General features: G+C 69.5%; 11 protein-coding genes across 11 annotated transcripts; 5 read left to right on the plus strand and 6 right to left on the minus strand.

Annotated features, from left to right (window-relative positions):
* Positions 1-17: 17 nt before the first annotated feature.
* Positions 18-244, plus strand: MICPUCDRAFT_67904 (uncharacterized protein; the record flags this gene model as incomplete). The annotated part of the gene is made up of 1 exon (XM_003058311.1): positions 18-244. The coding sequence occupies exon 1, from the start codon at positions 80-82 to the stop codon at positions 242-244; it is 165 nt and encodes a 54-aa protein (XP_003058357.1). The 5' UTR covers positions 18-79.
* Positions 245-425: 181 nt separating this feature from the next.
* Positions 426-3,034, plus strand: MICPUCDRAFT_26686 (uncharacterized protein). The gene is made up of 3 exons (XM_003058312.1): positions 426-487; positions 739-1,227; positions 1,400-3,034. Exons 2-3 carry the CDS (start codon positions 744-746, stop codon positions 2,887-2,889), a joined length of 1,974 nt encoding a protein of 657 aa, XP_003058358.1. The 5' UTR covers positions 426-487; positions 739-743; the 3' UTR covers positions 2,890-3,034.
* A 22-nt stretch (positions 3,035-3,056) lies between these two features.
* MICPUCDRAFT_67909 (uncharacterized protein) lies at positions 3,057-5,382 on the minus strand (the record flags this gene model as incomplete). Its single annotated transcript, XM_003058660.1, has 2 exons — positions 3,057-3,941; positions 4,168-5,382. The coding sequence occupies 2 exons, from the start codon at positions 5,380-5,382 to the stop codon at positions 3,057-3,059; spliced, it is 2,100 nt and encodes a 699-aa protein (XP_003058706.1).
* A 119-nt stretch (positions 5,383-5,501) lies between these two features.
* MICPUCDRAFT_57756 (uncharacterized protein) lies at positions 5,502-6,026 on the minus strand (the record flags this gene model as incomplete). The annotated part of the gene is made up of 1 exon (XM_003058661.1): positions 5,502-6,026. One exon carries the CDS (start codon positions 6,024-6,026, stop codon positions 5,502-5,504), a length of 525 nt encoding a protein of 174 aa, XP_003058707.1.
* A 139-nt stretch (positions 6,027-6,165) lies between these two features.
* MICPUCDRAFT_57757 (uncharacterized protein) lies at positions 6,166-7,233 on the plus strand (the record flags this gene model as incomplete). Its single annotated transcript, XM_003058313.1, has 1 exon — positions 6,166-7,233. One exon carries the CDS (start codon positions 6,166-6,168, stop codon positions 7,231-7,233), a length of 1,068 nt encoding a protein of 355 aa, XP_003058359.1.
* Positions 7,234-7,415: 182 nt separating this feature from the next.
* Positions 7,416-9,113, minus strand: MICPUCDRAFT_57758 (uncharacterized protein; the record flags this gene model as incomplete). Its single annotated transcript, XM_003058662.1, has 2 exons — positions 7,416-8,838; positions 8,968-9,113. The coding sequence occupies 2 exons, from the start codon at positions 9,111-9,113 to the stop codon at positions 7,416-7,418; spliced, it is 1,569 nt and encodes a 522-aa protein (XP_003058708.1).
* A 362-nt stretch (positions 9,114-9,475) lies between these two features.
* On the minus strand, positions 9,476-11,218 carry MICPUCDRAFT_57760 (uncharacterized protein; the record flags this gene model as incomplete). The annotated part of the gene is made up of 1 exon (XM_003058663.1): positions 9,476-11,218. One exon carries the CDS (start codon positions 11,216-11,218, stop codon positions 10,061-10,063), a length of 1,158 nt encoding a protein of 385 aa, XP_003058709.1. The 3' UTR covers positions 9,476-10,060.
* Positions 11,219-12,082: 864 nt separating this feature from the next.
* MICPUCDRAFT_39616 (uncharacterized protein) lies at positions 12,083-14,056 on the plus strand (the record flags this gene model as incomplete). The annotated part of the gene is made up of 1 exon (XM_003058314.1): positions 12,083-14,056. The coding sequence occupies one exon, from the start codon at positions 12,083-12,085 to the stop codon at positions 14,054-14,056; it is 1,974 nt and encodes a 657-aa protein (XP_003058360.1).
* Positions 14,057-14,350: 294 nt separating this feature from the next.
* Positions 14,351-16,957, minus strand: MICPUCDRAFT_26689 (uncharacterized protein). Its single transcript, XM_003058664.1, has 4 exons — positions 16,618-16,957; positions 15,708-16,397; positions 14,941-15,564; positions 14,351-14,495 (listed from the first exon to the last, which is right to left on the minus strand). Exons 1-3 carry the CDS (start codon positions 16,948-16,950, stop codon positions 15,181-15,183), a joined length of 1,407 nt encoding a protein of 468 aa, XP_003058710.1. The 5' UTR covers positions 16,951-16,957; the 3' UTR covers positions 14,351-14,495; positions 14,941-15,180.
* Positions 16,958-17,119: 162 nt separating this feature from the next.
* MICPUCDRAFT_57766 (uncharacterized protein) lies at positions 17,120-19,683 on the plus strand (the record flags this gene model as incomplete). The annotated part of the gene is made up of 3 exons (XM_003058315.1): positions 17,120-17,680; positions 17,913-19,130; positions 19,300-19,683. The coding sequence occupies 3 exons, from the start codon at positions 17,120-17,122 to the stop codon at positions 19,681-19,683; spliced, it is 2,163 nt and encodes a 720-aa protein (XP_003058361.1).
* A 168-nt stretch (positions 19,684-19,851) lies between these two features.
* Positions 19,852-21,676, minus strand: MICPUCDRAFT_67917 (uncharacterized protein; the record flags this gene model as incomplete). Its single annotated transcript, XM_003058665.1, has 2 exons — positions 19,852-20,993; positions 21,178-21,676. The coding sequence occupies 2 exons, from the start codon at positions 21,674-21,676 to the stop codon at positions 19,852-19,854; spliced, it is 1,641 nt and encodes a 546-aa protein (XP_003058711.1).
* Positions 21,677-23,232: the final 1,556 nt, after the last annotated feature.

The raw sequence follows: 23,232 nt of genomic DNA on the forward strand, positions 1-23,232 counted from the left end.
GCGACGCGACGACGACGACGACGACGACGACGACGCGCGCGCGGACGGACGGGTCGACGCCGGGACGGACGACGCGAGCATGCGAGCGTCCGCGTCGCGCTCCCCCGCGCGCGCGATGACGGACGAGACGACGAGAGGAGACGCGCGAGGAAGACGCGGCCGGCGCGGCGCGCGACGTCGTGTGAGCGAGGCGCGAGGCGCGAGCCCGCCAGCAGAGGCTGTGATGAGTAGTTTTTCCGTGTAGTACGTTTTCGGGCGCGTGAGAATCGTATGCGAACGCAGTCTCGGACGGCCCTCGTTCAACGGAATGGTCGGTCGCGCGGAATCCCGGGGCTGACGGCTCTCGTCAGACGGCTCTGATAACACGCCTGATCCTAAGACCGGCTTTCAGGCGGCGCGTGACGTCGACCGCGGCCACTTCCGCGCGCACGCACGCACGGTCACTCGGGGCCTCTTCGCCACCGCGGACGCTCAAACACCCTTCCAGGTGCGCGCGCGCGCCCACCCTCGCGTCCGCGCGCGCGCGCGACGCGCCCGCGCGCGTCCGCGCGCGGAATCGCGCGCGTCCTCGAGACGACCGTCACGATTCGAGCTCCGAAACGTCATCATCGTCGCGCCGTCGCGCGCCGAACGTCGCCGTCGCCGCGTCACCCGCGCGCCCGCGCCAACGTCCTGACGCGCTCGCTCTGCCCCCCTCCCCGCACCCCGCGTCGTCGCGCTCGAACGCTCAAACCGCAGGCAACATGCAGCAGGCTCTCGCCGCGCACGCGGCGCCCGCCGCCGCGCGCTTCAACGTCGCCTCCAAGGCGCCCCAAAAGGCCGCGAGGCGCGCGACCGCCGCGAGACGCACTACAACGCTCACGCGCGCGGAGGCCATCGCCGAACCCCCCGCGGTCGCCGCGGCGGACGCCAACCTCAAGGCGCGCAACGACGTCCGCAACGTCGCCATCATCGCGCACGTCGACCACGGGAAGACCACGCTCGTGGACTCGATGCTCGCGCAGTCCAAGGTGTTCAGAGACAACGAAAAGATCGAGACTCGCGTCATGGACTCCAACGACCTCGAGCGCGAGCGCGGGATCACCATCCTCTCCAAGAACACCGCGGTGACGTACAAGGGCACGAAGGTGAACATCATCGACACCCCAGGTCACGCGGACTTTGGCGGCGAGGTGGAGCGCGTCCTGAACATGGTGGACGGCGTCCTTCTCCTCGTCGACGCGCAAGGTGCGTTCTATACACTGGTCCCCATACGACCGCGTTCGCGTGGTGAACGCCATTCCTTAAGGACTTTGCCCGGCGTCTCTCTCCGCCCACACCTCGCTTTCAATCCCCGCCATCGGCGCCTTTCAACGCCAACTGACGCCTTTCAACTCCACCCCGACGTTCGCTTGTATAGAGGGGCCGATGCCGCAGACGCGATTCGTCCTCAAGAAGGCGCTCGCGCTGAACAAGAAGGTGTGCGTCGTCGTCAACAAGATCGATCGCGATGGCGCGCGCCCGGACTGGGTCGTGGACACGACGTTCGACCTGTTCTGCTCGCTCGGCGCGTGCGACGAGCAGTGCGAGTTTCCCATCGTCTACGCGTCCGGGTTTCAGGGCATCGCCGGCCCGGAGCCGGATCAGATGTCTGAGACGCTCGAGCCGCTGTTCGACATGATCATCGATAACGTCCCCGCGCCGGTCGTGGACGTCGACGCGCCGCTGCAGATGCTCGTGACGAACCTGGACTACGACGAGTTCAAGGGGCGCATCGCGCTCGGCCGCGTCAACGCCGGCACCATCAGCAACAAGCAAAACATCTCCCTGGGCATCCCGGACGCTCCGCACAGGAACGGGAAGATCGGCGAGGTGTTCATCTACGAAAACTTCCAAAAGCAGATCGTGGACAGCGTTGGCGCGGGCGACATCTGCGCGGTGGCGGGTTTGCCCGACGTGATGATCGGCGAGACGATCATGGCGGGCGGCGCCGAGGCGCTTCCTACGATCACCGTCGAGGAACCCACGGTGCGGATGACGTTCAGCGTGAACACGTCGCCTTTCGCGGGCAAGGAGGGCAAGTTCGTGACGTCGAGGAACATCAAGGACAGGCTCGACCGCGAGCTCGAGAGGAACCTCGCGCTGAAGGTTGAGCCCGGAGACACCGCGGACACCTTCATCGTCTGCGGTCGCGGCGCGCTTCACATCACGATTCTCATCGAAAACATGCGCCGCGAGGGGTTCGAGTTTTGCATCGGCCCGCCGCAGGTGATCATGAAGGAGGACGAGAAGGGCGCGAAGCTCGAGCCGTTCGAGGAGGCGTCGATCGAGGTTGGCGAGGATTACAACGGCGCGTGCGTCGAGCTGATGAGCAACCGCAAGGGCGAGATGCTCGACCTCTTCACGAACGACAAGGGCATCACGACGATGAAGTACAAGATCCCGACGCGCGGCCTCCTCGGCCTGCGCAACGCGATCCTCACCGCGACGCGCGGCACCGCGGTGTTGAACACTATCTTCGACGGATACTTCCCGTACTGCGGCGACATCGCGATGCGCGAAAACGGCTCGCTCGTCGCGTTCGAGACTGGGCAGGCGACGTCGTACGCGCTCTTCTCGTCCCAGGAGCGCGGGATCATGTTCATCAAGCCCGGCCTCGACGTGTACGAAGGCCAGGTCGTGGGGATTCACCAGAGGAACGGAGATCTCAAGGTGAACGTCGCGAAGCGGAAGGCGGCGACGAACGTGCGGTCGAACAAGGACGCGACGGTGGTTTTGAACGAGCCCAAGTCGCTGTCTCTGGACGACTGCGTCGAGTACATCGCGAACGACGAGCTCGTGGAGGTGACGCCGCTCAACGTGCGGATCTTGAAGAACCCGAAGATGGGCAAGGGCGCGAACAAGAAGTAAGGTTAAGGGGAGACTTCTGGCGTTCGGTTGGAGATGGAGGGTGTTTATCATACTTAGCGGACATTGATTCTTTTGGCCTCACGCTGCGAGGCGCCACGCTGTACATAGCGGTATTGTAACGCACGCGACTATAAAGACTTAAAACAAATCTAGCGCAGCAGCTCGCGTCACGAACCATCGCTCGTCTTCGGCTGGCCGGGGATGTCCCGCAGCAGCGCGTCGAACTCGTCCTCGTCGCCCTCGCCGCCACCGCCGGTCGCGCCTTCGCCGCCGCCGCCGTCGCCGCCGCCGCCGCCGCCGCCGCCGCCGCCCGCGAACATCTCGCCGACGCCGTCGCCCCACAGCCGCTGGTGTGCCTCGATCGCCGCGTTCACCGCGGCGTCGACGTCGATCGACGCGTCCGGGGTAGGACACAGCGCGACGTTCGCGGGAAGCGCGCTCTCGTCGACGCCAGGGAATCCGAGCGCCTGGCGGTAATGGCAGCCCCAAACGAGCCGCGGCCTCGGCGTCGACGCCGCCGCCGCCGCCGCCGCCTCCGCGCCCGCGTCGCGCGTCTCCCCGGCGACGTCCACGAGGAGCTCGAGCGCGCCGCGAAGGTCTCTCGCCGCGCTTCCCTCGTCGCCGTCGTCCGACGGTGTATTTTCCGACAGCGTCGACGCGAACAACGCGTACTTCCCTCGCGCGCACATCCCGCTCGCGCTGCCGAGCTGCAACACGCGCACCGCGGACGCCGCGGGCGCGGAGTCCACGGTCCCGGGAGGGAAGACGATCAGCGCTTGGTGCGCGTCCGCGACGACCGGCGCGTCGACGATCCAGACGCCGCGCGACGCCCACGCCTTAGATCTCGAATTCGATTCGTCCGCCGCCGCCTCCGGCCACGCCGCTTCGGACGCGACGAACGCCTTGCACCTCAGCCGCTGCCCGCCCGCGGTGACGACGCCGGTGACGACGCGTGTCTCCCCGTCGTCGCGATCGACGCCCATCACGACGCGCTTCACCGGCGCGCGGAGCACGTACGTAGCGCCGGCGACGGCGGCGACGCGGCAAAACGCCTGAGGGTCGTTTCCGATACGACGCGACGTCGGGGAGGCGTTCGTTGAAAGGCGCGTCAGAAGCGGAGTTGAAAGGCGTCGAGGTGTGTCGACCGTTGAAACCGAGGGAGGGTCCCTGGGCGGAGAGAAACGCGCGCGGGAGGGACCCAAACGTCCTCAAGGAATCGCGCGCACCGCGCGAACGCGGTCGTACGGGGACCGGCGTGAGGAACAGAACAGAACGCGCCTGACTGAACTCCCCCACGCCGTAATTCGGCGTCAGCAGCGCGCCCGCCGCCGGCCCGAACCGCCCCAACGACGCGAGGTACCGCGTCAGGCGCGCGAACCCTTCCCTCGCGGTCGCGTCGCGCGCGTCGCACAGCGCGAGCGCGTACGCGACGAACGCGGTCAGCTTCGGCGACAGTCGATGCCGCGCGCCCGCGAGGCACGCCTCGAACGACTCGCCGTCGCCATCGCCGTCGTACAACGCGGACGCGGCGCCGCCCTCGGCACCCCCACCATCGCCCACGTCGGCACCCCCCCCGCCGCCGCCAGCCCCCCACTCGCTCCCCGGCGCGCCCATCGCGACGTTGACGTCGTCCGGGTCCCCGGTCCCGACCTCGACGCCGCCGCCGACCGCCGCGGTCCACGTCGCCTTGAGCAAACGCATCAACGCGCGCTTATCTCCGGGCGGCAACCCTCGGTCGCGGAACACCTCCGCCCTGGACGCCGGGACGTCCCTCAGCGCGCCGTCCCACCACACCTTCGTTCGCTCCAACGCCTTGAACTCGCAGTAGTTGTGCGCGCCGGAGGCGACGAGCGCGTCGACGACGCCGTCGGCGCAGTACACGAGCTTGGGCGCGGCGAGATCGAGCGCGTAGGGGCGACGCGTCCCGCCCAGCGCGGCGAGCAGCGCGTCGTCGTCCGCGCTCAGGTCGAGCGCGGAGAATCCGCGGTACGTCGACGATGCGACAGGCGCGCCGCGCGCGGGGAGCGGGAGCGTCGGCGTCGGCGTCGAAGGCGGCGTCTCCTCGCCGTGGTTCTCGCGCGGGGCGTCCGAAGCCACCTTCTCGGCGTCGTCGCTCGCGGGAGGATCTCGCGGGAGGCGCCATCCCGAGCCGTGCGGCGCCGCGTCCGCGAGGACGCCCCACGCGCCGCCGTACGCGTCGGACGCGTCGAGGTGGAGCACGCTCTTTCCCGCCTTCGCCGCGGCGCTGCGAAGGGGGAGAGGGAGAGAGGGAGGAGGGAGGGAGGGAGGGCGTCGGTCGGATGGATCGACGTCCGCGTCGACGACGGGACCGGGTGCCGAGGCGCGAGGACGAGAGGACTGCTGACGGATCGATCGATCTGTCCATCGCGCGCACCCCGCGAGCATCGCCTCCGCGAGACCGGTACCGACGCATATGAGGTCCCAGCACTCGGGGTGCGGGTCGCCCGTGAGACGCGGCTCCGGGTCCGTCATGACCGCCCCGCCGCGGCGCGCGGACGCGAGTGGAACGAGGCGTCGATCTAGATCTAGGATTAATAAGTTTAGTGGCTAACAACTCACGTCACGTCGTCCTCCTCTACCGTGCCTCTCTTCTACGCCCAGTCGGGGATCCCGTTGCGCGCTAAGAACTTCAAGTTCTTCGCGAACTCCTTGTGCGTCGCGAGCTCGCTGCTCGGCCGCGACGACGTCACCGCGGCGACGGCGTCGTCCACGGTCTCGACGCGCTTCTCCACGACGAGGAACGCGGCGATCAGAAACGCGGCCGCGTCCTCGCCCTCCTCCTCGCTCACGACCGCGACGTTCCCCCGCGCGCCGCCGCCGCCCTCGATCGCTTCTCTCACGAAATCGCACGCCGCGCGCAGGTGCGTCACGAGCGCGCCGTTCTCCGCGCGCTCGTAGACTTGATGACGGCGCGTCGGCGACGCGCGACGCAGAGCGCCGAACGAGAGGAGATGCGTGACGCCCTTGTCCAGGAGCCCAACCTTCGGTTCGTCGAGCGCCGCCTCCGACGCGAGCCACAGTCCGGGGTGGGATTTGATCTCCACGCTGATCTCCGCGCCGGGGATCTCCTCGAGGTCCGGCGGCGCGTCGCCGTCCAGCTCCTCGAGCCGCACCATGGCGACGCGCGGCGCGCGAGGGGAGTGATGAGCCATTCATCGGCCGTCGACTCGCGATGAAAGTTTCGGCTCTCTCAAACGTCAAATTCACCCGCGCCGTCTCGCCGCGGCGCGCGCCCTCGCCGCGGCCGCGACGAGCATGGCGCCGCCGGACGTCACCGAGGTGGAGCCGCGCCTGTTCATCGGCGCCGAGGACGCGGTCGAGGCCGCGGTCGCGGACGCCGCGCTCGGCGTGACGCATCTCGTCAGCTTCGGATATCCGCCCCCGAGCTTCCCGTGGGACGACGACGACGCCGACGCCGACGCCGACGCGGTCGTGCGGACGCTCAAGGTGGAGCTCGAGGACGACGACGACGGCGACCTGCTGTCGCAGCTCCCGGACGTCCTCGCGTTCATCTCCGACGGCCTGCGCGGCGGCGGCGCCGTCCTCGTGCACTGCCACGCCGGCGTGTCCAGAAGCGCGGCCGCGCTCGTCGCGCACCTCATGCGCGCGCGCGATCTCGACCCGGACGCCGCGCTCGCGCTCCTGCGCGCGAAGCACGCGCGCGCGTCGCCCAACGACGGCTTCATCGCGCAGCTCGAGCTGTGGAACGCGATGGACCGAAAGCTCAGCGCGTCGAGCGAGGCGTATCGGCTGTACTCGCTCGCGAAGACGGCGCGTCGGCGAGAGCACGACGGCTACGTCGCCGCCACCGACGTCCGCCCGGATCCGGGCGCGGCCGCGGAGGGACCGCCGGGCGTCGCCGCGGCGCCGTTCAGCGGCGTCGCGGCGACGACGCTGGTCGGCCCGAAGGACGGCGGCGGCGCGGAGGCGGGGGCGATGATCCGATGCCGGCGGTGTCGGCGGCTGTTGGCGCGAGGGACCAACCGAACGCCGCACGCGCCGGGGGAGGGCGTCGACGCGTTCAGCTGGCGGAAGCGGCGGCGCGGCGGCGGTGGGGGGGGTGGAGCGGGGATGTTGGGGGCGAGCGCGAGCGCGAGCGCGGCGCCGTCGCCGTCGTGCCAAAACATCTTCCTCGAGCCGTTGGCGTGGATGCGCGGCGTCGAGGACGCGAGCGTTGTGGAGAAGAAGCTGTGTTGCCCGAAGTGCGAGACGAAGGTCGGGCACTTCAACTGGTCCGGGTCGCGGTGCTCCTGCGGCGCGTGGGTCACGCCGTCGTTCTACGTGCAGTCCGGGAAGGTGGACGTCATGCCGTACGCTACCTAGCTAGCTAGACGCGCCAGCTTCGTAGGTAGACGATAGAAGACGGACGGACGCCGCGAAAGTGTCATGGCGCTTTAGACGCGTCGCGCGTAGTATAGCAAGTCGTTACGACGCCCGAGGGGAGCGCCGCCGCCGACGACGACGACGTATTTCGCGTCCGTCCGTCTCGCTCCGCTCCGCCCCGCCTACATCTCGAACGCCCTCGACCCCGCGGCTCTCGTCCCCGCCCTCGTGCTCCCAAGGTCCATCCCGCTCATCTGACTCGAGATGGTGTTGATCAAGTCCAAATCTCGCGAGCTCGCGACGACGCCCTTCGGAAGATAATCCTTCAGACGCGCGGCGTGGTCGCGCAGCAGCCGCTGGCGTTCCTCCTCCACCATCGCCGCCTCCGCCGCCTCCGCGCTCTCTCTGCCTCGCTGCTCCTCGAGCTCTCTCTCGATCTGCAGCTCGTACATCGCCTTCTTCACCGCCGCGAGGCGTTCAACCTCGCGCTTGTGCTCTTGCATCTTCATTCGGCGCTTCGTCGCGTGCATCTGTTCCACGCGATCCTCCTCCGCGAACTTCTCGAACATCTTCCTTCGGAACATCTCCTCCTCCGCCGCCTCCTCCTCGCGCATGCGCCGCTTGATCGCGAGCTGCTCCTCGTTCGCTCGCATCATCTCCCGCTTAGCCGCCTCCGCCGATTCAGCCTTGGCCGCCATCGCGGCGCGGTGCTTCTCCTCTTGCTCCTCGAAGTACAGACGGTTGATGAGCTCCTCCATCTCGTCGCGCTTGCGGTCGTTCTCCTCCTTGTCCGCGCTGAGCTTGGCGAGGACGCGGTCCGCCTCCTCGCGCTTCCCCGCCTTGAGCGCCTCCGCTTCTTCTTGCCTTTTGATGATCTCGGCGGCGAACGCGGCGATCTTTTCCTCCTCCGCGCGCAGCCGCTCGCGCTCCTTCTCGCGCAGGTCTTCGCGCATCGCGAGAAACTCGGTGATGAACGCCCTGGTGTCCACCACCTTCTGCTGCTTCCGCCTCGCCTCCGCCTCGTCCTCCGCGCGAATCTTCGCGGCGACCGCGTCCACGGCGTCGCGCTCGGCCAAAAACGCCTCTCTCGCCTCCTCCTGCATCGCCACCTTCTCCGCGATCTGCTCCTCGAGCACGAGCCGGCTCTTCGCGCGTCGCGACCTCGCCGCGTTCGCCGCTTGTTCCTCCGCGAACACCGCCTTGACGCGATCGCGCTCCATCATCACGTCCACGGCGACGTCGTACTCTCTGTCCGCCTCGGCGATCATCTCCTTCTCTTCCATCTGAAGCTTCCGTTCGAAGCTCACCTCCGCCGCGCGAAGCTTCTCCTTCAGCGCGCGCAGCTCCGCGGACTCGTTGCTCACCTTTTGCACCATGAGCGCGCGCTTCGACGCCTCCTTCTTCTTCGTCTCGATCGCGTCCACGATCGCTTCTTCCTCCGCCGCCCACTTCGCCTTGAGCTCCCTCGCTTTGTGCGCCTGGTAGAGCGCCTCGAGCTGCGCCTCCTCCGCGGCGCGCTCGCGCGCCTCGCGCTCGCGTCGGATGCCGTCCGTCTTGTCGAACGACGCCGCGGCGTTCGCGTACCGGATCTGGTCGTCGAGGCGGCTGCGGGGGGTGAGGGGGTGGGACAAGGAGGGCGGGCGATGCGGGGGTCAGGAGGGGATCCAAGCGAGAGAGATACAATTAGTATTAATTCGGTGGGTCGACGCGCGGCGAACACGGGCGGGGACGCACGACTGAAGCGCCGCGGTTCGGTCTTCGTAGACCCGGCGCTTGGTCTCGCGCTGGGCCTGGATCTGCGCGAGCGACTTGTACGGCGCCTGGGAGGACGGGAAGTTGGGGCGAGGGGGGTCAGCGTGGAGGTCGCGTCGTCCAGCCATCCATCCGTTTTCGAACCGCGAACGACGGTCGAGCGAGAGACGCCGCGAAGAGACCCAATTCGGTCGACGCCGGAAAACGCGCGCGCGGGGTCGACGCGAGCGCCGCGCCGTCGCGTTCGCCCGCGATATCGTCGACGAGGGGTCTACGGAAGGAGAATTCGAGGCAGAGGACGCACCATGGCTGCCGTGTGCGTCCGCGCGCGGGGACTTCTGCGCGTCGAATCCGACCCACGCTTTGACCGGCCGCGCTCAAACGGGTCGATTCTCGACGAGAGCGAACAACAACAACCGAAAGGATAAAAAAAAGCCCCGCCATCCCGCGAGAAAACAACAACGACCCGCCCCGCGTCCCGCCGCCGCCGCCGCCCGGAATGAACGCGCACGGGGAACCGATCGAGGCGCTCGCCGCGAGCGCGCTGACGCACCCGGACGGCCTGAGCGCGCGCGAGATCCGCGAGCAGTTCGGAAGCGCGCGCGAGTTCTTCGCGAACTTCGGTCTCGAACCCTCCCTGAGGCGAGACTGCGACGAGGCGAGGAGCATCTCGCGCGGGCTCAAGTCCGGGTCGTGCGAGTACGGCGCGATGAGCGGCGCGCTGCGCGAGGAGAGGACGTCAGAGCGCCGCAAGAGCTTGGACGTCGCGTGCGAGCCGCTCTCGCCGACGACGCCGTCGAACGACCCGGCCCGGCGAGGAAGCGAGGGCGAGTTCCGCGTGCGCCGATCGACGAGCTTTATCCGCAGCGGAGAGATGGACCCTCGATGGGTGCTGTCGTGAAGGTAAACCGCGAGCGACGCGAGTCGGAACGTCGAGACGTGCTGTATAAAACAACAGATACTGTAGAGAAAGATTCGCACAGACGAAGAAGAAGGAGAAGAAGAGGAAGCCTCGGGGTGGGCGCGAGCGTACGCGTAGCGGAGCGTGATGTTAAAAAACCGCCCAGCCCCCAACCTACTCGTCGACGGCAACCCCACCCCGTCCGCGCCAATCGCGCACGCGCGGGTCTCGCGGGAACGCTTCTCCGATGGGCTGCCACCGCGCGTCGCAACTGACGCGGACGCGCGCGCGCCCGCTCCCTCGCACGTTCGACACGTTCGCCGCGGACATGTGCGTCGTCTCGATCCCGAGCGCGCACACGTCCCCCGGCTCGAAGTCCGTCGTGCGCCAGTCCACGACGGGCGGCGGCGGGGGCGTCCCCTCTCCGTCGCCGCCGTCGCCGCGATCGCGTCGCGTCAGGATCCGCGGCACCTCGGACGCGTCGTTCGTGAGCCAGCCGCTGACGGTGCCGTCGCCGCCGACGGTGGACGTCCCGTACGTCTCGCGGACGCGCTCGAAGTCGCTCGAGACGTGCGACCCCGCGGCGACTAACAGCGCGCCGTCCTCCGTCTTCACCGCGCCGAACGGAATCCACGTCGTGATCAACCTCGACGTCCCGCGCCCGAGGAACACCTTGTCCGTGTGCACGCCCGTGAACTCGCCGCCGGCGACCGCGCGCAGCCACTTGTACGCCGTCGTCATGACGCGTTCGCACTGGAGCACGCCCTCCGCGAGGTCGAAGAGGGCGTCGGACTCCGTCACCGCGCGGATGGCGGGGAGCGCCGCGACGTGCTGCCGCGAGAGGAGACCGAGGTCGGCGGCGCCCTCGCGAAGGACGCCGCCGCCGCCGTCGCGCCAGCTGGCGTCGCCCTCCTCCTCCTCCTCTTCCTCATCATCCGTCGCGAAGCACTCCGGGCGCTCCTCCGCGAGCGCTCGAAGCGCCGCCGCGCGCGCCGCGAGGACGTCCTCGCGCGGGAGCATCCCTCGGATCAGGAGGTACCCGTCGCGATCGAACGTCGCGCGAAGCGCGTTCCAATCTCGCGCCCGCCACGCGTCGCTCGAGTCGAGCATCGTCTTCGCGGTGATCCTCCCGACGCCGCCCATGACGTGCACGACGGCGTCGTCGGAGTCTTCCTCGTCCTCCTCCTCCCCGCGGTCGTCTTCGCTTCGCGCGTCCGTCTTCGCGCGCTTCCGCCGCGGCGTCGCGATCGACCGCGACGCCTCGTCGTCGGAAACCCTACGCGCGCGTCCTCCCCCTTCGTCGTCCGTCGTCGTCGTCGCGCCCTCGCGCATCCTATCCTCGCCGCGAGCTTCTCTCTCTCGTCGCCGCGCCGCCTCCTCTATCGCCGCTAGTGTGCCCTTCAACCCCTAAACCCCGCGCCGAGCCCGCGCGCGATCCGATCGCCCGCCTCGCGCGACGACGCGATGGCGCGCCTAGTGTTTCGCCTGCTTCTTCGCGGTGGCCTTGTCGAACGCGTAGTAACACCCGAACGCGGCGAGGCCGAGGAAGAAGCCGGGCGCGGCGGCGCGCCACGTCCCGGTCAGGAGCGGGTGCTTGCGCCACGCGTCCGCGTTCGCGAAAGGGTTATCGGAGCCGGCCATCGTGCGCGCGCGGAGTGTGATCGGTCCGTTCTTTTCTTCTTCTTCACGAGCTCAAACCTCGAAGTTGGGAGTCATCATTCGTCTGTTTTTCATCCATCACGCCGCGCGCCGAGATCCCTCGGGGCTCCTCACACCGCTCCTCGCATCGCCACCTCACACGCACGCACTCACCCTAACGCAATGGACGCCGAGCTGAAGCGCAACATCGTGATCCTCGGCGCGTGGCTCGCCGCGATCCGCGTCGCGCCGTACGTGTGCGATCTCGTCCAAGGCGCGCTCGCCAAGTAGTCTAAGAAGAAGGATCGCGGCGGGCGCGAGAGAGAAGGCGGAAGGCGGCGGCGGCGGCGGCGGCGCGAAGCGAGTAGTCTCGGCAGGCTGGCCCTCGCGGCGTCGAACGAATAAGGAGCGATGGCGAGCGCGGTCGCGAAGGACGACGACGACGACGACGACGACGGTTCGTCGTCGCTCACGTCCGCGGCCACGCCGACGCCTCCGAGGCGAAACCCCGCGCCGCCCGCGAGGCATCACGTGACGCACGAGAAGGTGCAGCTCGGCATGAACGCGTGCGGCGTCGAGTGCTGCCCGCACGCGGCGTACAAGCGCCTCGTCGCGGTCGCGTCGTATCTCCACGTCCCCGGCGACGACGACGACGCGGACGGCGGCGGCGGCATGGAGTCCAGGGTCGGACAGCTGTACCTGTACAACCTGAACAAGAAGCAGCCGACGCGAGAGAAACGCCGCGGACAGCTGTACTTGTACAACCTCGCGCCGACGGCGTCGAAGCGCGACGACGAGGAGGAGGAGGCGCGCGACGACTCCCGCGGCGGCGACGGCGAGGCGGGGGAAGGAAAGGAGAGAGCGGACGAGGCGACGATCGACGCGGGAAAGGCGGCGATGAACGCGATCGAGGCGGCGGAGAAGCCGTGGGTGCGTCCGTCCTTCGACCGTGGCGTGCGCATCTCCGCGTCTGTCGTCCGTCACCCACCACACGATCTGCCACGGCATCGAATCTCGTCACGTGCTGACGAATCGTACCCCGCCACGCGTCACCCCATCAAATCAAATCAACAGGAGCGTTGGACGGAAGGGTGGGCACTCGTCCCCGCGGCGGCGCCGCTCGAGACGCGCGCGATATTCGAAACGCGATGGGCGCCCGCGCGGTATAACACGGAGAAAGGCCCGAAGCTCGCGGTCGCGGACGCGGGTGGGTACCTGACGCTGTACCAGATCGACGCGGACCACGCGCGCGACTTTCCGAAGTACTCGCTGCCGTATCGCGGCGTCGCGGCGAGGGAAATTTCAAAAGTGCGCTGCGGCGGCGGCGGGTTAGGGATGACGACGTGCGTGGACTGGAACCCCGGCGACGGCAGCCAGGACGCCGCGGCGTCGAGCACGAGCACGAGCGAGAACCCCGCGCTCGCGGTCGTCGCCGCCGACGGCAGCCTGCGAACGATCGCGGTCCGCGAGGACGGCGCGTTGGAAGTCGCGGCGACGCGAGAGAAGGCGCACGATCTCGAGGCGTGGGCCGTCGCGTTCGCGTCGCCCGCGATGGCGCTCGCGCGCCCCGGCCAAGTCATCTTCACCGGCGGCGACGACGCCGCGTTTAAAGCGTGGGACGTCCGCGCGAACTTCGGGGAGAAATCCGCGCCGTTGTTCTCGAACAAGAAGACGCACGGCGCGGGCGTGACGTGCGTCGCGCCGTCGCCGCACGACTGCCACGTCGTCGCCACCGGTTCCTACGACGACGTCGTCCGTCTGTGGGACGTTCGCAACGCGTCGAAGGCGCTCGAGATTGGCCACGTGAACGTCGGCGGCGGCGCGTGGCGGCTGCGGTGGCACCCGTCGCAGCGGAAGCTCGCGGCCGCGGCGATGGGCGGCGGCGTCGCGATCGTCGAGTGGACCGGACGCGAACGCGTCGAGCGGAAAGTCGACGAGGCGGCGGGGGAGGCGTCGCTCGAGTACGAGATATCGTTCGGGAGCGTCGACAAAGAGCCGTCGTACGAGGCGCACGGGAGCATCGCGTACGGCGCGGACTGGGGGTGGCGCGGCGACGACGGCGACGGCGACGACGACGACGACGACGACGACGACGACGACGACGACGACGGCTCGTCGGATTTGGATTCCTCCCGCGGGATCCCCTCGAACGAACTCTTGAAGTCCCCCGGAGGCACGTTCCACCGAGCCGGGGAGGCGACGAAGACGTCCGTGATCGTGTCGTGCAGCTTCTACGACCGCGGCTTACACTGCTGGTCCCCGAGCGTGGAGGACGAGATCGAGCCCGTCGTGGACGGGGCGGCGAATCCGACGAAGCTTCGTCGGAGCGTCGCGAGGGCCCGAGAAGAGTTCGACGACGACGACGGCGGCGGCGGCGGCGGCGGCGGCGGCGGCGGCGAGGCGGCGATCGACTCGGACCAGGAGATCAACTCCGACGGCGAGCACGGAGTCTCGGACTCGGACGACGCGGCGGACGCGGCGCCGCCGCCGCCGAAGAAGAAGGAGAAGGGTGGCGGGTGTGTCGTCATGTAGCCTCGCGTGCGTCGGTTGTCTATCATTGTAAACACGGTCAAGATTCGATCCTTTCTGCTTCTGTTCGTTCGACTCGCCACGAATTTAGCCCTAAGCGATCCGCTCGTCCTCGGCGTCGTCACACACGCACGCACCTCCGCAAACGGTCGCCATGGGTGCGGTCACGTACTACGGAAACGCGCAAAAGATTTACGTCGCCACGGAGGCTGCCATCGGCATGGGACTCGGTCTCCTCGCCGGCGGGGCTTGGAAGATGTGGCACTGGGAGACGCGGAAGAAGATCGAGGCGTTCCACGCGAAGAAGTGAGCGGTGACGCGTGGTGACGCGAGACGGACGCGTCTCGCCTCGCGGAGACGACGATCGAGAGCGCGGCGTCGCGGCGTCGATCTCGTCTCCGCGGCGCGGTGATGCGCTCGCGATGAAGGAAGACGCGCGCTGGTACGTCGTCCACGCCCTCGCCGACGCGGGGCGGGGGGATAGATCGTTCCCTTCTCGGCTCGCCGCGAACGACCCCGCCCGCGTCGCGCGTTCCAGGAGTATGTCAGGTGCTCGGGCCAACTCTCGATGCCCGAAACGCCGTTACATTCCTGGTAGACTCAGCGGCGGGACCCGGGCGCGGCGCCGAGCGACGCCGTTCTGGCGCGCTCACTGCCGTCGCCCGCCCCGCGATCCCTCGCGTTCGAGCCTCCGTAAAACGCGAGCCCCGCGGCCCTTTCGAGGACGGACGCCGCCGCGCGGGCGCGCAAAGGCTCGGGCTGGGAAACAGTCTCACTTCGCGTATTCGGCGCGTTCGCTCGCCCGCGCTCGCGTCCGTCTCGTCTCGCCGCCCCGCGCGCGTCCTGACGAACGCTCGCCTCCCACACAATCGCTCTCTTCGCGGCAGAATTCATTCGGAGAGGAGGAGAACGAGTCGCCGCCTCGGGTGGACGCGCTGCGGTGGTCGCGAGCGAACGCCGCGCCGTGGGACGAGGGCGAGAGGAGAGCGCGTCGTATAGCATCACATGTGTATTTTTGTTTGATGGCAAAGAAGAGATGTCGTTTCAAGTAGTTACAAGAAGGTACAGCGACGCGGGCGCGTCGACGGCGGCGTTTGAATTCGAACCGCCCGCCGCCGACGCGCGCCTCACGCCGCGATCTGTTCGGCGCTCGGCTGCGCGTTGATCCTCGCCTCGAGCTCCGGCCTGAAGTGCCGAATCAACCCTTGCACCGGCCACGCCGCGGCGTCGCCCAACGCGCAGATCGTGTGCCCCTCGATCTGCTTCGTGAGCTCCTGAAGCATGTCGATCTCCTCCAGTCGCGCGTCCCCCTTCTTCATGCGTTCCATGACGTTGTAGAGCCACCCGGTGCCCTCGCGGCACGGCGTGCACTGCCCGCACGACTCGTGCTTGTAAAAGTACGACAACCGCGCGATCGCGTCGACGACGTCCGTGGACTTGTCCATCACGATCACCGCGGCGGTCCCCAGCCCGCTCTGCGCGGATTTCAACGAGTCGAAATCCATGAGCACCTGCGTGGGTGAAGCGATCGGTCAGTCGAACGTCTTACCGGTCAAACGTTGAAAGGGAAGCGCGGGTGAAGAGTGACGACGGGAAAAGTCCTTAAGGAACGGCGTGCACCACGCGAACGGGGTCGTATGGGAAGCAGTCTCACCTCCTCGCAAATCTTTTTCGGGATGAGCGGCACGGAGGACCCCCCCGGGATGATCGCGAGTAGGTTATCCCACCCGCCTCGCACGCCGCCGCAGTGCTTCTCGATGAGCTCCTTCAGCGGAATGCTCATCTCCTCCTCGACCGTGCACGGCTTGTTCACGTGCCCGGAGATGCAGAACAGCTTCGTGCCGGCGTTGTTCTTGCGCCCGAAGGATGAGAACCATTCCGCGCCGCGGCGCAAGATGGTCGGCGCCACCGCCACCGTCTCCACGTTCGTCACCGTCGTCGGGCATCCGTACAGCCCCACCCCGGCCGGGAACGGCGGCTTGAGCCTCGGCTTCCCTTGCTTCCCTTCCAGGGACTCGATGAGCGCGGTCTCCTCGCCGCAGATGTACGCGCCCGCGCCGTAGTGAATGTTAATGTCGAAGTCGATCCCCGAGCCGCACGCGTTCTTTCCGAGGTAGCCCGCCGCGTAGGCCTCGTCCCTCGCGCGCTCGAGGTTGAGGCGCTCGTTGACGTACTCGCCGCGGATGTAGATGTAGCACGCGCGCGCGCGCATGGCGGTGCCGGCGATGAGGCAGCCTTCCAGGAGTTTGTGCGGGTCGTGACGCATGATCTCGCGGTCTTTGCACGTCCCGGGTTCGGACTCGTCCGCGTTGATCACGAGGTACGACGGACGGCCGTCGGAGACCTGTCGGGTTCGGCGCGGTGGGGGGGGACGCGGGTAGGGCGCGGGGGGGTCAGGTGAGGGTCGCGCGGAGGAGGAGAGGCGAGGGCGCGGGATCGGGGGGGGGGGGGGTCGATCGCGTGAGGGGCGCGATCTCGCGCGGGGCGACGCGCGAGACCGCGAGGCGGACGACGTGAGAAACTAGGGTTAGCCGAAGAGACGCGAGCTGGGAGGGGGCGCGCGCCTTGGGCATGAACGACCACTTGAGCCCGGACGGGAACCCGGCGCCGCCGCGTCCTCGCAACCCCGACGCCTTGATCTCGTTCACGATCCAGTCCGGCCCCATGAGCATGAGGTCCTTCGTGTTGTACCAGTCCCCGCGCTTCATCGCGCCCTTGAGGAACGGATCGTGCTTGCCGTAGAGGTTCGTGAAGATGCGATCTTCGTCCTTCAGCCCGCCGTGGACGCGGTCCGCGGCGACGTCCACGGCCATGCCTCTGGACGCGATCGGCGCGATGGAGGCGCGGAGGCCGCGGAGGCCGCTCGCGCGCTCGAGAGCGCGCATGATCGCCGCCATGATGTCGTCCGCGGCGTGGACGGGAAGTGATGAGAGAAGAGGCGACGTCACCGCGCTCTTTCAAGGTCCTGTCGCTGTCGTGGCCGATTTCGTCGTCGCGCGCGCGCTCGTTTTCTTCAGTCGTCGTCCTCCGTGCATTGGCCGTCACTTCTCGGGACCTCACGGCGCGATGTACCCGCCCCCCGGCGGCGGCGGCGTACCCCCGCCGGGAGCGCCGATGCTTCGCCCGTACGCGCCCGCGGGCCCCGGGTTCCCCCCGGGCCCGCCCGGCGCGTTCGCGCCGCCGCCGATGGCGATGGGCCCCGGCCCACCGCCTCCGATGGCGATGATGGGCGGATCCGCCCCCGGGATGCATCCTCACCTGAAACCGGCGCCGTACGGCGCGCCGCCGCCGCCGATCTTCCAACCCGCCGGCCAGGCGCCGCCGTCGAGCGAGAAGCGAACGACCGTGTACGTCGGCAAGATTCCGGCGGGCGTCGGCGACGATCTCGTCCGACGACTCCTCGAGGTCTGCGGCGCGATCAAGTCGTGGAAGCGCGTCATGGACCCGGAGAGCGGCCAGCCGAAGCGGTTCGGGTTCTGCGAGTTCGAGGACGCGGAGGGCGTCCTCCGCGCGATGCGCGTCCTCGACGGGTTCCCGGTGAAGAGCGAGGAGCTGCTGCTGAACGTGAACCAGGCGACCAAGGCGCACCTGGAGCCGTACGCCGCGAAGAGAAACGTCGACCCGGAGGTGCGTTCTATACACTGGTCCCCATACGACCCCGTTCGCGTGGTGAACGCCGATCCTTAAGGACTTTGCCCGGCGTGTCTCTCCGCCCACCCCTCGTTTTCAATCCCCGCCCTCGACGCCTTTCAACTCCATCTGACGCCTTTCAACTCCACCCCGCCATCGCTTTGTATGGAACGTCGACCCGGAGGCGGACGCCGCGGACGACGCCGCGCGGCGCGCGCGCCTCGCGGAGGTGCTGAGCGAGGGGCTGCCGAAGGAGGGCGGCGGCGGCGGCGGCGCGGAGCTGAAGCGCGCGCCGGGGAGCGGGAGCGTCGACGGGGGCGGGGGCGGGGGCGGAGGAGGAGGAGGAGAGGCGAACGCGACCGCGACCGCGCCGAGCGAGGCGGATGCGTTTTTGTCGTCTCTCGGCGACGGCGCGGCGGCGGCGCCGCCGCCGCCGCCGCCGCCCGGGTTCGTCCCCGCGAAGGATCCCGCGTCGAGGCTCCCCCCGTCGGCGACGGGGAAGATTACCCCCGGCGGCGGGGGGGGGACGAACGACGCGTCCGCGTCCGCGTCCGCGTCGGCCCTCCCCCCGCCGCCTCCAGGGTTCGAGCCGCGCGGCGGCAGCGACGAAGCGACGCGCGCCGCGAGGGACGAAAAGAAACGCAAACGCGAGGAAGACCGCAGGGCGCACGCCCTCCGCGAGAAGGAGCGATCGGAGCGCGAGGAGCGCGCGCGCGCGGACCGCGCGTACCGCGACCGTCTGCATCGCTGGGAGCGCGAAGAGACGGAGCGCGAGCGCGCGAGGCGTCGCCGCGCGGATAAGAAGAGGGACGCGGAGCGCGACCGCGACGCCGCGCTCGAGGCGGATCTCAGGCCGGAGCCGGAGGAGGTCGAGGCGGAGTGCGCGGTCGCGACCGCGCCGGACGCGCCCCCCGGCGGCGCGCTCGAGCGGCTCCGCGCGATGGGCCCGCCCGCGTGGATCCGCGACGAGCGCGCGAGGGAGCGGCGGCGGCGGTACCGGCGGCGGGAGATGGACGCCGACGCGGAGGACGCGGCGGCGGAGGCGGCGGAGGCGAGGAGGAAGGAAGAGGAGGCAGCCGCGGAGGCGAAGAGGAAGGAGGAGGAGGCGACGGCGAGGGCGGAGGAGGAGAGAGTCACGGCGGAGGAGAGAGCCGCGGCGGCGGCGGCGGCGGCGGCGGCGGCGGCGGCGGCGGCGGCGGCGGCGGCGGCCGCAGAGGAGCAAAAATTGCTCTTCGCGAAGAAGAGCAAAAAGACGAAGAAACCGCCGCTCGCGGCGGTGAAATCGTCTCTGTTCGGCGACGACGACGACCGCGACGCCGCGCCCGCGCGCGCGCTCGTGAAGATCGAATACACCGCGGAGGAGCTCGCGGCGGCGGCCAAGCCCGCGAGCACGATGGCGGAGGACGACGAGGACGACCCCGCGGTGGCCGCCGCCAACGCCGCGAAGGTGCGTTCTATACACTGGTTCCCATACGACCCCGTTGGTGTGGTGAACGCCGATCCTTAAGGACTTTTGCCGTCGTCTCTCTCCGCCCACCCCACGGTTTCAATACCCGCCCACGGCGCCTTTCAACTCCATCTGACGCCTTTGAACTCCACCCCGACGTTCGCTGAAGCGCGTCTCCGCGCTCGCGGCTGCGGCGGCGGCGGCGAATAAGTCCAAGTCCGCGCCCGCTGCGAAGACGAAGAGCCTGATCGAGTCCATACCGACGTCCAAGGCGGACATATTCGCGTACGAGATCGACTGGGCGACGTACGACGCCGCGAAGCTGAGCGACAGCGTGCAGCGGTGGGTGAATAAAAAAGTCGCCGAGCTCCTCGGGGAGGAGGAGCCGAGCCTCGTCGAGTTCGTCGTCGAGAAAGCGGGGGAGCATCTCGGCGCGGCCGCGATGGTGGACGAGCTCGAGCCCGTGTTGGACACGGAGGCGGAGCCGTTCGTGATCAAGCTGTGGCGGATGCTCATCTACGAGACGCTCAAGGCGAAGGAAGGGGGGAAGTGACGACGGGGACGAGGACGGCGACGGTTTTTAATAACAATCATCCGTTTCTTTGTCGAGTACACGTAGCGACGGCGACGCGTTCGCGTTGACACGGCGATATCACATCACGACGCGCGCGGTCGTCCATCCATTAAAAAGTAACGCGCGAACCGAACCGAATCGACGACGTCATCGCCCTTCCTCCTTCGCGCGCTTCTCCGCGGCTTTCTTCGCGATCTTATCGAAGTGATCGCGCGCGGTTTTCAGCATCCGAAACGCGCTCGCCGCCTTTCCAGAATTTTTCCCCTCGTGCTTGTCCGGATGCACCAACAGACTCAACCGCTTGAACGCGTCCCCCGCCGCGGCGTCGCTCTCGCCGTCGTCCCCGACCGTCCCTTCCTTCGCGAACCGAAGTTCGCACACGAGAGGGTCTCTCGCGGACGCGCGCTCGCAGATTTTCTGCACCGGAACGCCAAGCGCCAGCGGTCGCGTCACCTCGCGCCGCGACGCCAGGAGCGAATCGCAGAGCTTCGAGTGCCGCGCGTTTCCTCGCTCCTCCGCGGCCGCGCAGCCGGTCCCCAGCGCCCGGTCCGCGATCTGGTCTTTGTTCTTCCCCGCGCCCGCGAGATCCACCTTGAGCGCGTCCGCGAGCGGGGAGAGGAAGTCGACGCAGACTTCGCACGGACGCCCGGATCCAGTTCCGGATTCGGATCCGGATCCGCCGCCGCCGCCGGATCCGCCGCCGAGGTTGAGCACGCACCGGTGCAGCGCGCTGTGATCCTTCCTCGGCCGAGGCTCCCCTCGCGATTTCGCCTCCGCGGCCAGGCGCGTCGCTTCCTCGGTGACGACCGCGGGGCACGACAGCACGCGCGCCACTTCCGCGTCGGACGCCTCCGCGCGTCGGCGGCGGTTTTCCTCCTCGACGGTTTTTTTCGCCGCCGCGGCGGCGTCCGCGGCGGCGCGCTTCGCCGCCTTCTTCTCCCTCAGCGCGCGCCACTCGTTGAGTTCGCTCTGGACGCTGAACCATCCGAACCCGGCGACGAGCGCGACGAGGAGTAAGAGCCCGCCGCAGATCGTGAACGCGAGGGAGGAGGAGGAGGATTTCGATTTCGTCGACCTCCCGCCGCCGCCGCCGCCGCCGCCGCCGCGGTCGTACCCGCCGCCGTGCCCGCCCCCGCCGCCGGACGGATACGCGGGCATAGGGTTGGCCGCCATCGCCGCCGCCGCGTGATGCGGATGCTGCGCCATCGGCTGTTGCTGGTACGCCGCGGGCGACGCCGACGCCGCCGCCGCCGCGCCCGCGGTGGGCCGTTTCCTGAACACGTTCGCCGCTGAGGGTCGTTCCATACAAGCGAACGTCGGGGTGGAGTTGAAAGGCGTCAGTGGGAATTGAAAGGCGTCGCGGGCGGGGATTGAAAGCGGGGGGTGGGTTGAGAGAAACGACGGCAAAAGTCCTTAAGGAACGGCGTTCACCACGCCAACGCGGTCGTATGGGGACCAGTGTATAGAACGCGCCTGAGGCGCCCGCGGAGCCGCCCCCTGCCCCTCCCCCGCCGCCGCCGCCCCCTCCCCCGCTCCCGCCGCCCGCTTCCTCGAGCAACCGCACCACCTCCATGTGCCGCCTCTCCCTCGCGATCTCGCACGCCGTCTTCCCGCGCTCGATCACCCCCCCGCCGCACCGCGCCCGCACCTTCGCGCCGTGAGCGATCAACGTCGACACGACCTCCGCGCGTCCCTCCGCCGCCGCCGCGTGCAACGGCGCCAGCCCGTCCGAATCTCGAATCGCCTCCACGTCCGCCCCGCCCGCGCACAGCGCGCGCGCGCACCGCCAGTCCGACGTGACGTGTAACGGCGTGTTCCCGAGCGTTACGTCTCGCGCGCGTGGGCTCGCGCCGAGCCCCAGCAGCGCCTCCACCGCGCGCCCGTCGCCCCGCGCGGCGGCGGCGTGCAACGGCGTCGTCCCGTCCCTCGCGCGCGCGTTCGGGTCGCCGCCCGCGCGCAGCAACGCGTCCATGCTCGCGCGCTCCGGCGCGTCGTGCAGCGGCGCGCGGCCGTCCACGTCCGTCGCGTTCGCGTCCGCGCCCGCGCGCAGAAGCGACTTGGGGCGGTTCCGCGCGAAGCGACGAACGTCGGGGTGGAATCGTGAGGCGTCAGAAGCGGAGTCGCGAGGCGTCGAGGCGCGTCGGGATTGAAAGGGTCGAGGGGCGGGCGGAGAGTGACGAACGCCATGCCGGGAGAGAAAGTCCGTCCTTAAGAAACGGCGTTCACCGCGCCGACGGGGCCGTATGGGGACCAGTGTGAGGAGAACGCACGTCGACGCAGTCGGCGTGGCCGCGCGACGTCGCGTTGTGCAGCGGCGCGACGCCGACGTCGTTGCGCGCGCGCGCGTCGGCGCCGCCGCCGCCGTCGGCGAGGAGAAGCTCGACCACCTTCAGGTGGCCCTCGTAGGCGGCGTAGTGCAGGGGCCGGTTCCCGCGCGGGCCCGGGGCGTCCGGGTCGTCGCCCGCGAGGAGGCGCTCGCGGACGGCGGCGACGTCGCCGCGTTCGGACGCCTTGTGCAACGCCGTCGGCGAGATCGCGTTCGAGGGCGACGGCGCGGCCGCCGACGCGCCCGCCGACGCGGCCGCGACCGCGCGCGACGGCGTCGGCGACGGCGCGGTCGCCGCCGCGGTCGCGGTCGCGGTCGCGGCGACGTCCGCGGGCTGGTACGCGGAGTAGACGTCGCCGCCCCATCGCGCGCCGGACGCCGCGGTCGCGCTCGCTCTCGCGGTCGCGCTCGCCGCGTCGGTCGGATTCGCCGGCGACCTTCCCCCCGCGCCGCCGCCGCCGCCGCCGCCGCCGCGCGCGTCGCCGACGCCTCCTCCTCTCGACAGCGACGGGTGCGCGAGGTGCCTCGACGCGCTCGCGCCCGCGGTCATCGCGGTGAACTCCGCGTGCGAGAGCCATCGCCCGTCGTGCGAGTACGCGCCGCGCTGCTGATCGAAGTACGTGCCCGTGACGGGGTTGTGGTAGTATCCCGTGCTCGCGTCGTAGACCCAGCCGCCCCCGGGGGCGGGCGCGGGCGCGGGCGCGGCGCCGTCGGGGGAGGGCGCGCCTCCGCCGGGAGGGCGCATGACGACCTCCGCTCCGCTCCGCTCCGCTCGCGCCCCCGCGGCGACGGCGGAAATGATGTCAGCAACGAACAACGGCCGGAACACCAAAACACCTCAAACCTATTGAAAGAGAAGCCCCCCAGGGGTCGCGTCACCCTCCGGATCCTCGCCCCGGTCGTCGCGAGCCGAACCCGCGCCGCCGCCTCCCGCGCGTGCCGCCCGCGCCGCGAGCGCCGAGACGGCGTCCTCGTCCTCGGGCGGCGGCGCGGGCGGCGGCGCGGGCGGCGGCGGCGCGGGCATCGGATCCCTCGCGCGCGGCGCCGTCTCGCTCGCGATCGCGGGCGCGACCGCGGTCGTGTGCGAGTCCGTGCTGAACGACCTCGTCCTGTGGCGCATCGCGCGCGACCGCGCGATCCCGGTGATCGACGCGAACGACCGCCTGAAGCGCTCGCTGGGGACGCCGCTCAGGGCGGACGCG

The sequence above is a fragment of the Micromonas pusilla genome (genome assembly GCF_000151265.4).
Source record: "Micromonas pusilla CCMP1545 genomic scaffold MICPUCscaffold_5, whole genome shotgun sequence".
Classification (NCBI taxonomy): Eukaryota; Viridiplantae; Chlorophyta; class Mamiellophyceae; order Mamiellales; family Mamiellaceae; genus Micromonas; species Micromonas pusilla.

What these genes read in the sequence shown, in the direction of transcription:
- MICPUCDRAFT_26686 (XM_003058312.1), top strand. Translation starts at nt 744, where the DNA reads ATGCAGCAGGCTCTCGCCGCGCACGCGGCGCCCGCCGCCGCGCGCTTC. An exon ending in TCTCCTCGTCGACGCGCAAG is followed by an intron (nt 1,228 to 1,399) that starts GTGCGTTCTATA and finishes TCGCTTGTATAG; the next exon opens with AGGGGCCGATGCCGCAGACG.
- MICPUCDRAFT_26689 (XM_003058664.1), bottom strand. Translation starts at nt 16,950, where the DNA reads ATGGCGGCGATCATGCGCGCTCTCGAGCGCGCGAGCGGCCTCCGCGGC. An exon ending in AGTGGTCGTTCATGCCCAAG is followed by an intron (nt 16,398 to 16,617) that starts GCGCGCGCCCCC and finishes CGAACCCGACAG; the next exon opens with GTCTCCGACGGCCGTCCGTC. An exon ending in CGAAAAAGATTTGCGAGGAG is followed by an intron (nt 15,565 to 15,707) that starts GTGAGACTGCTT and finishes TCACCCACGCAG; the next exon opens with GTGCTCATGGATTTCGACTC.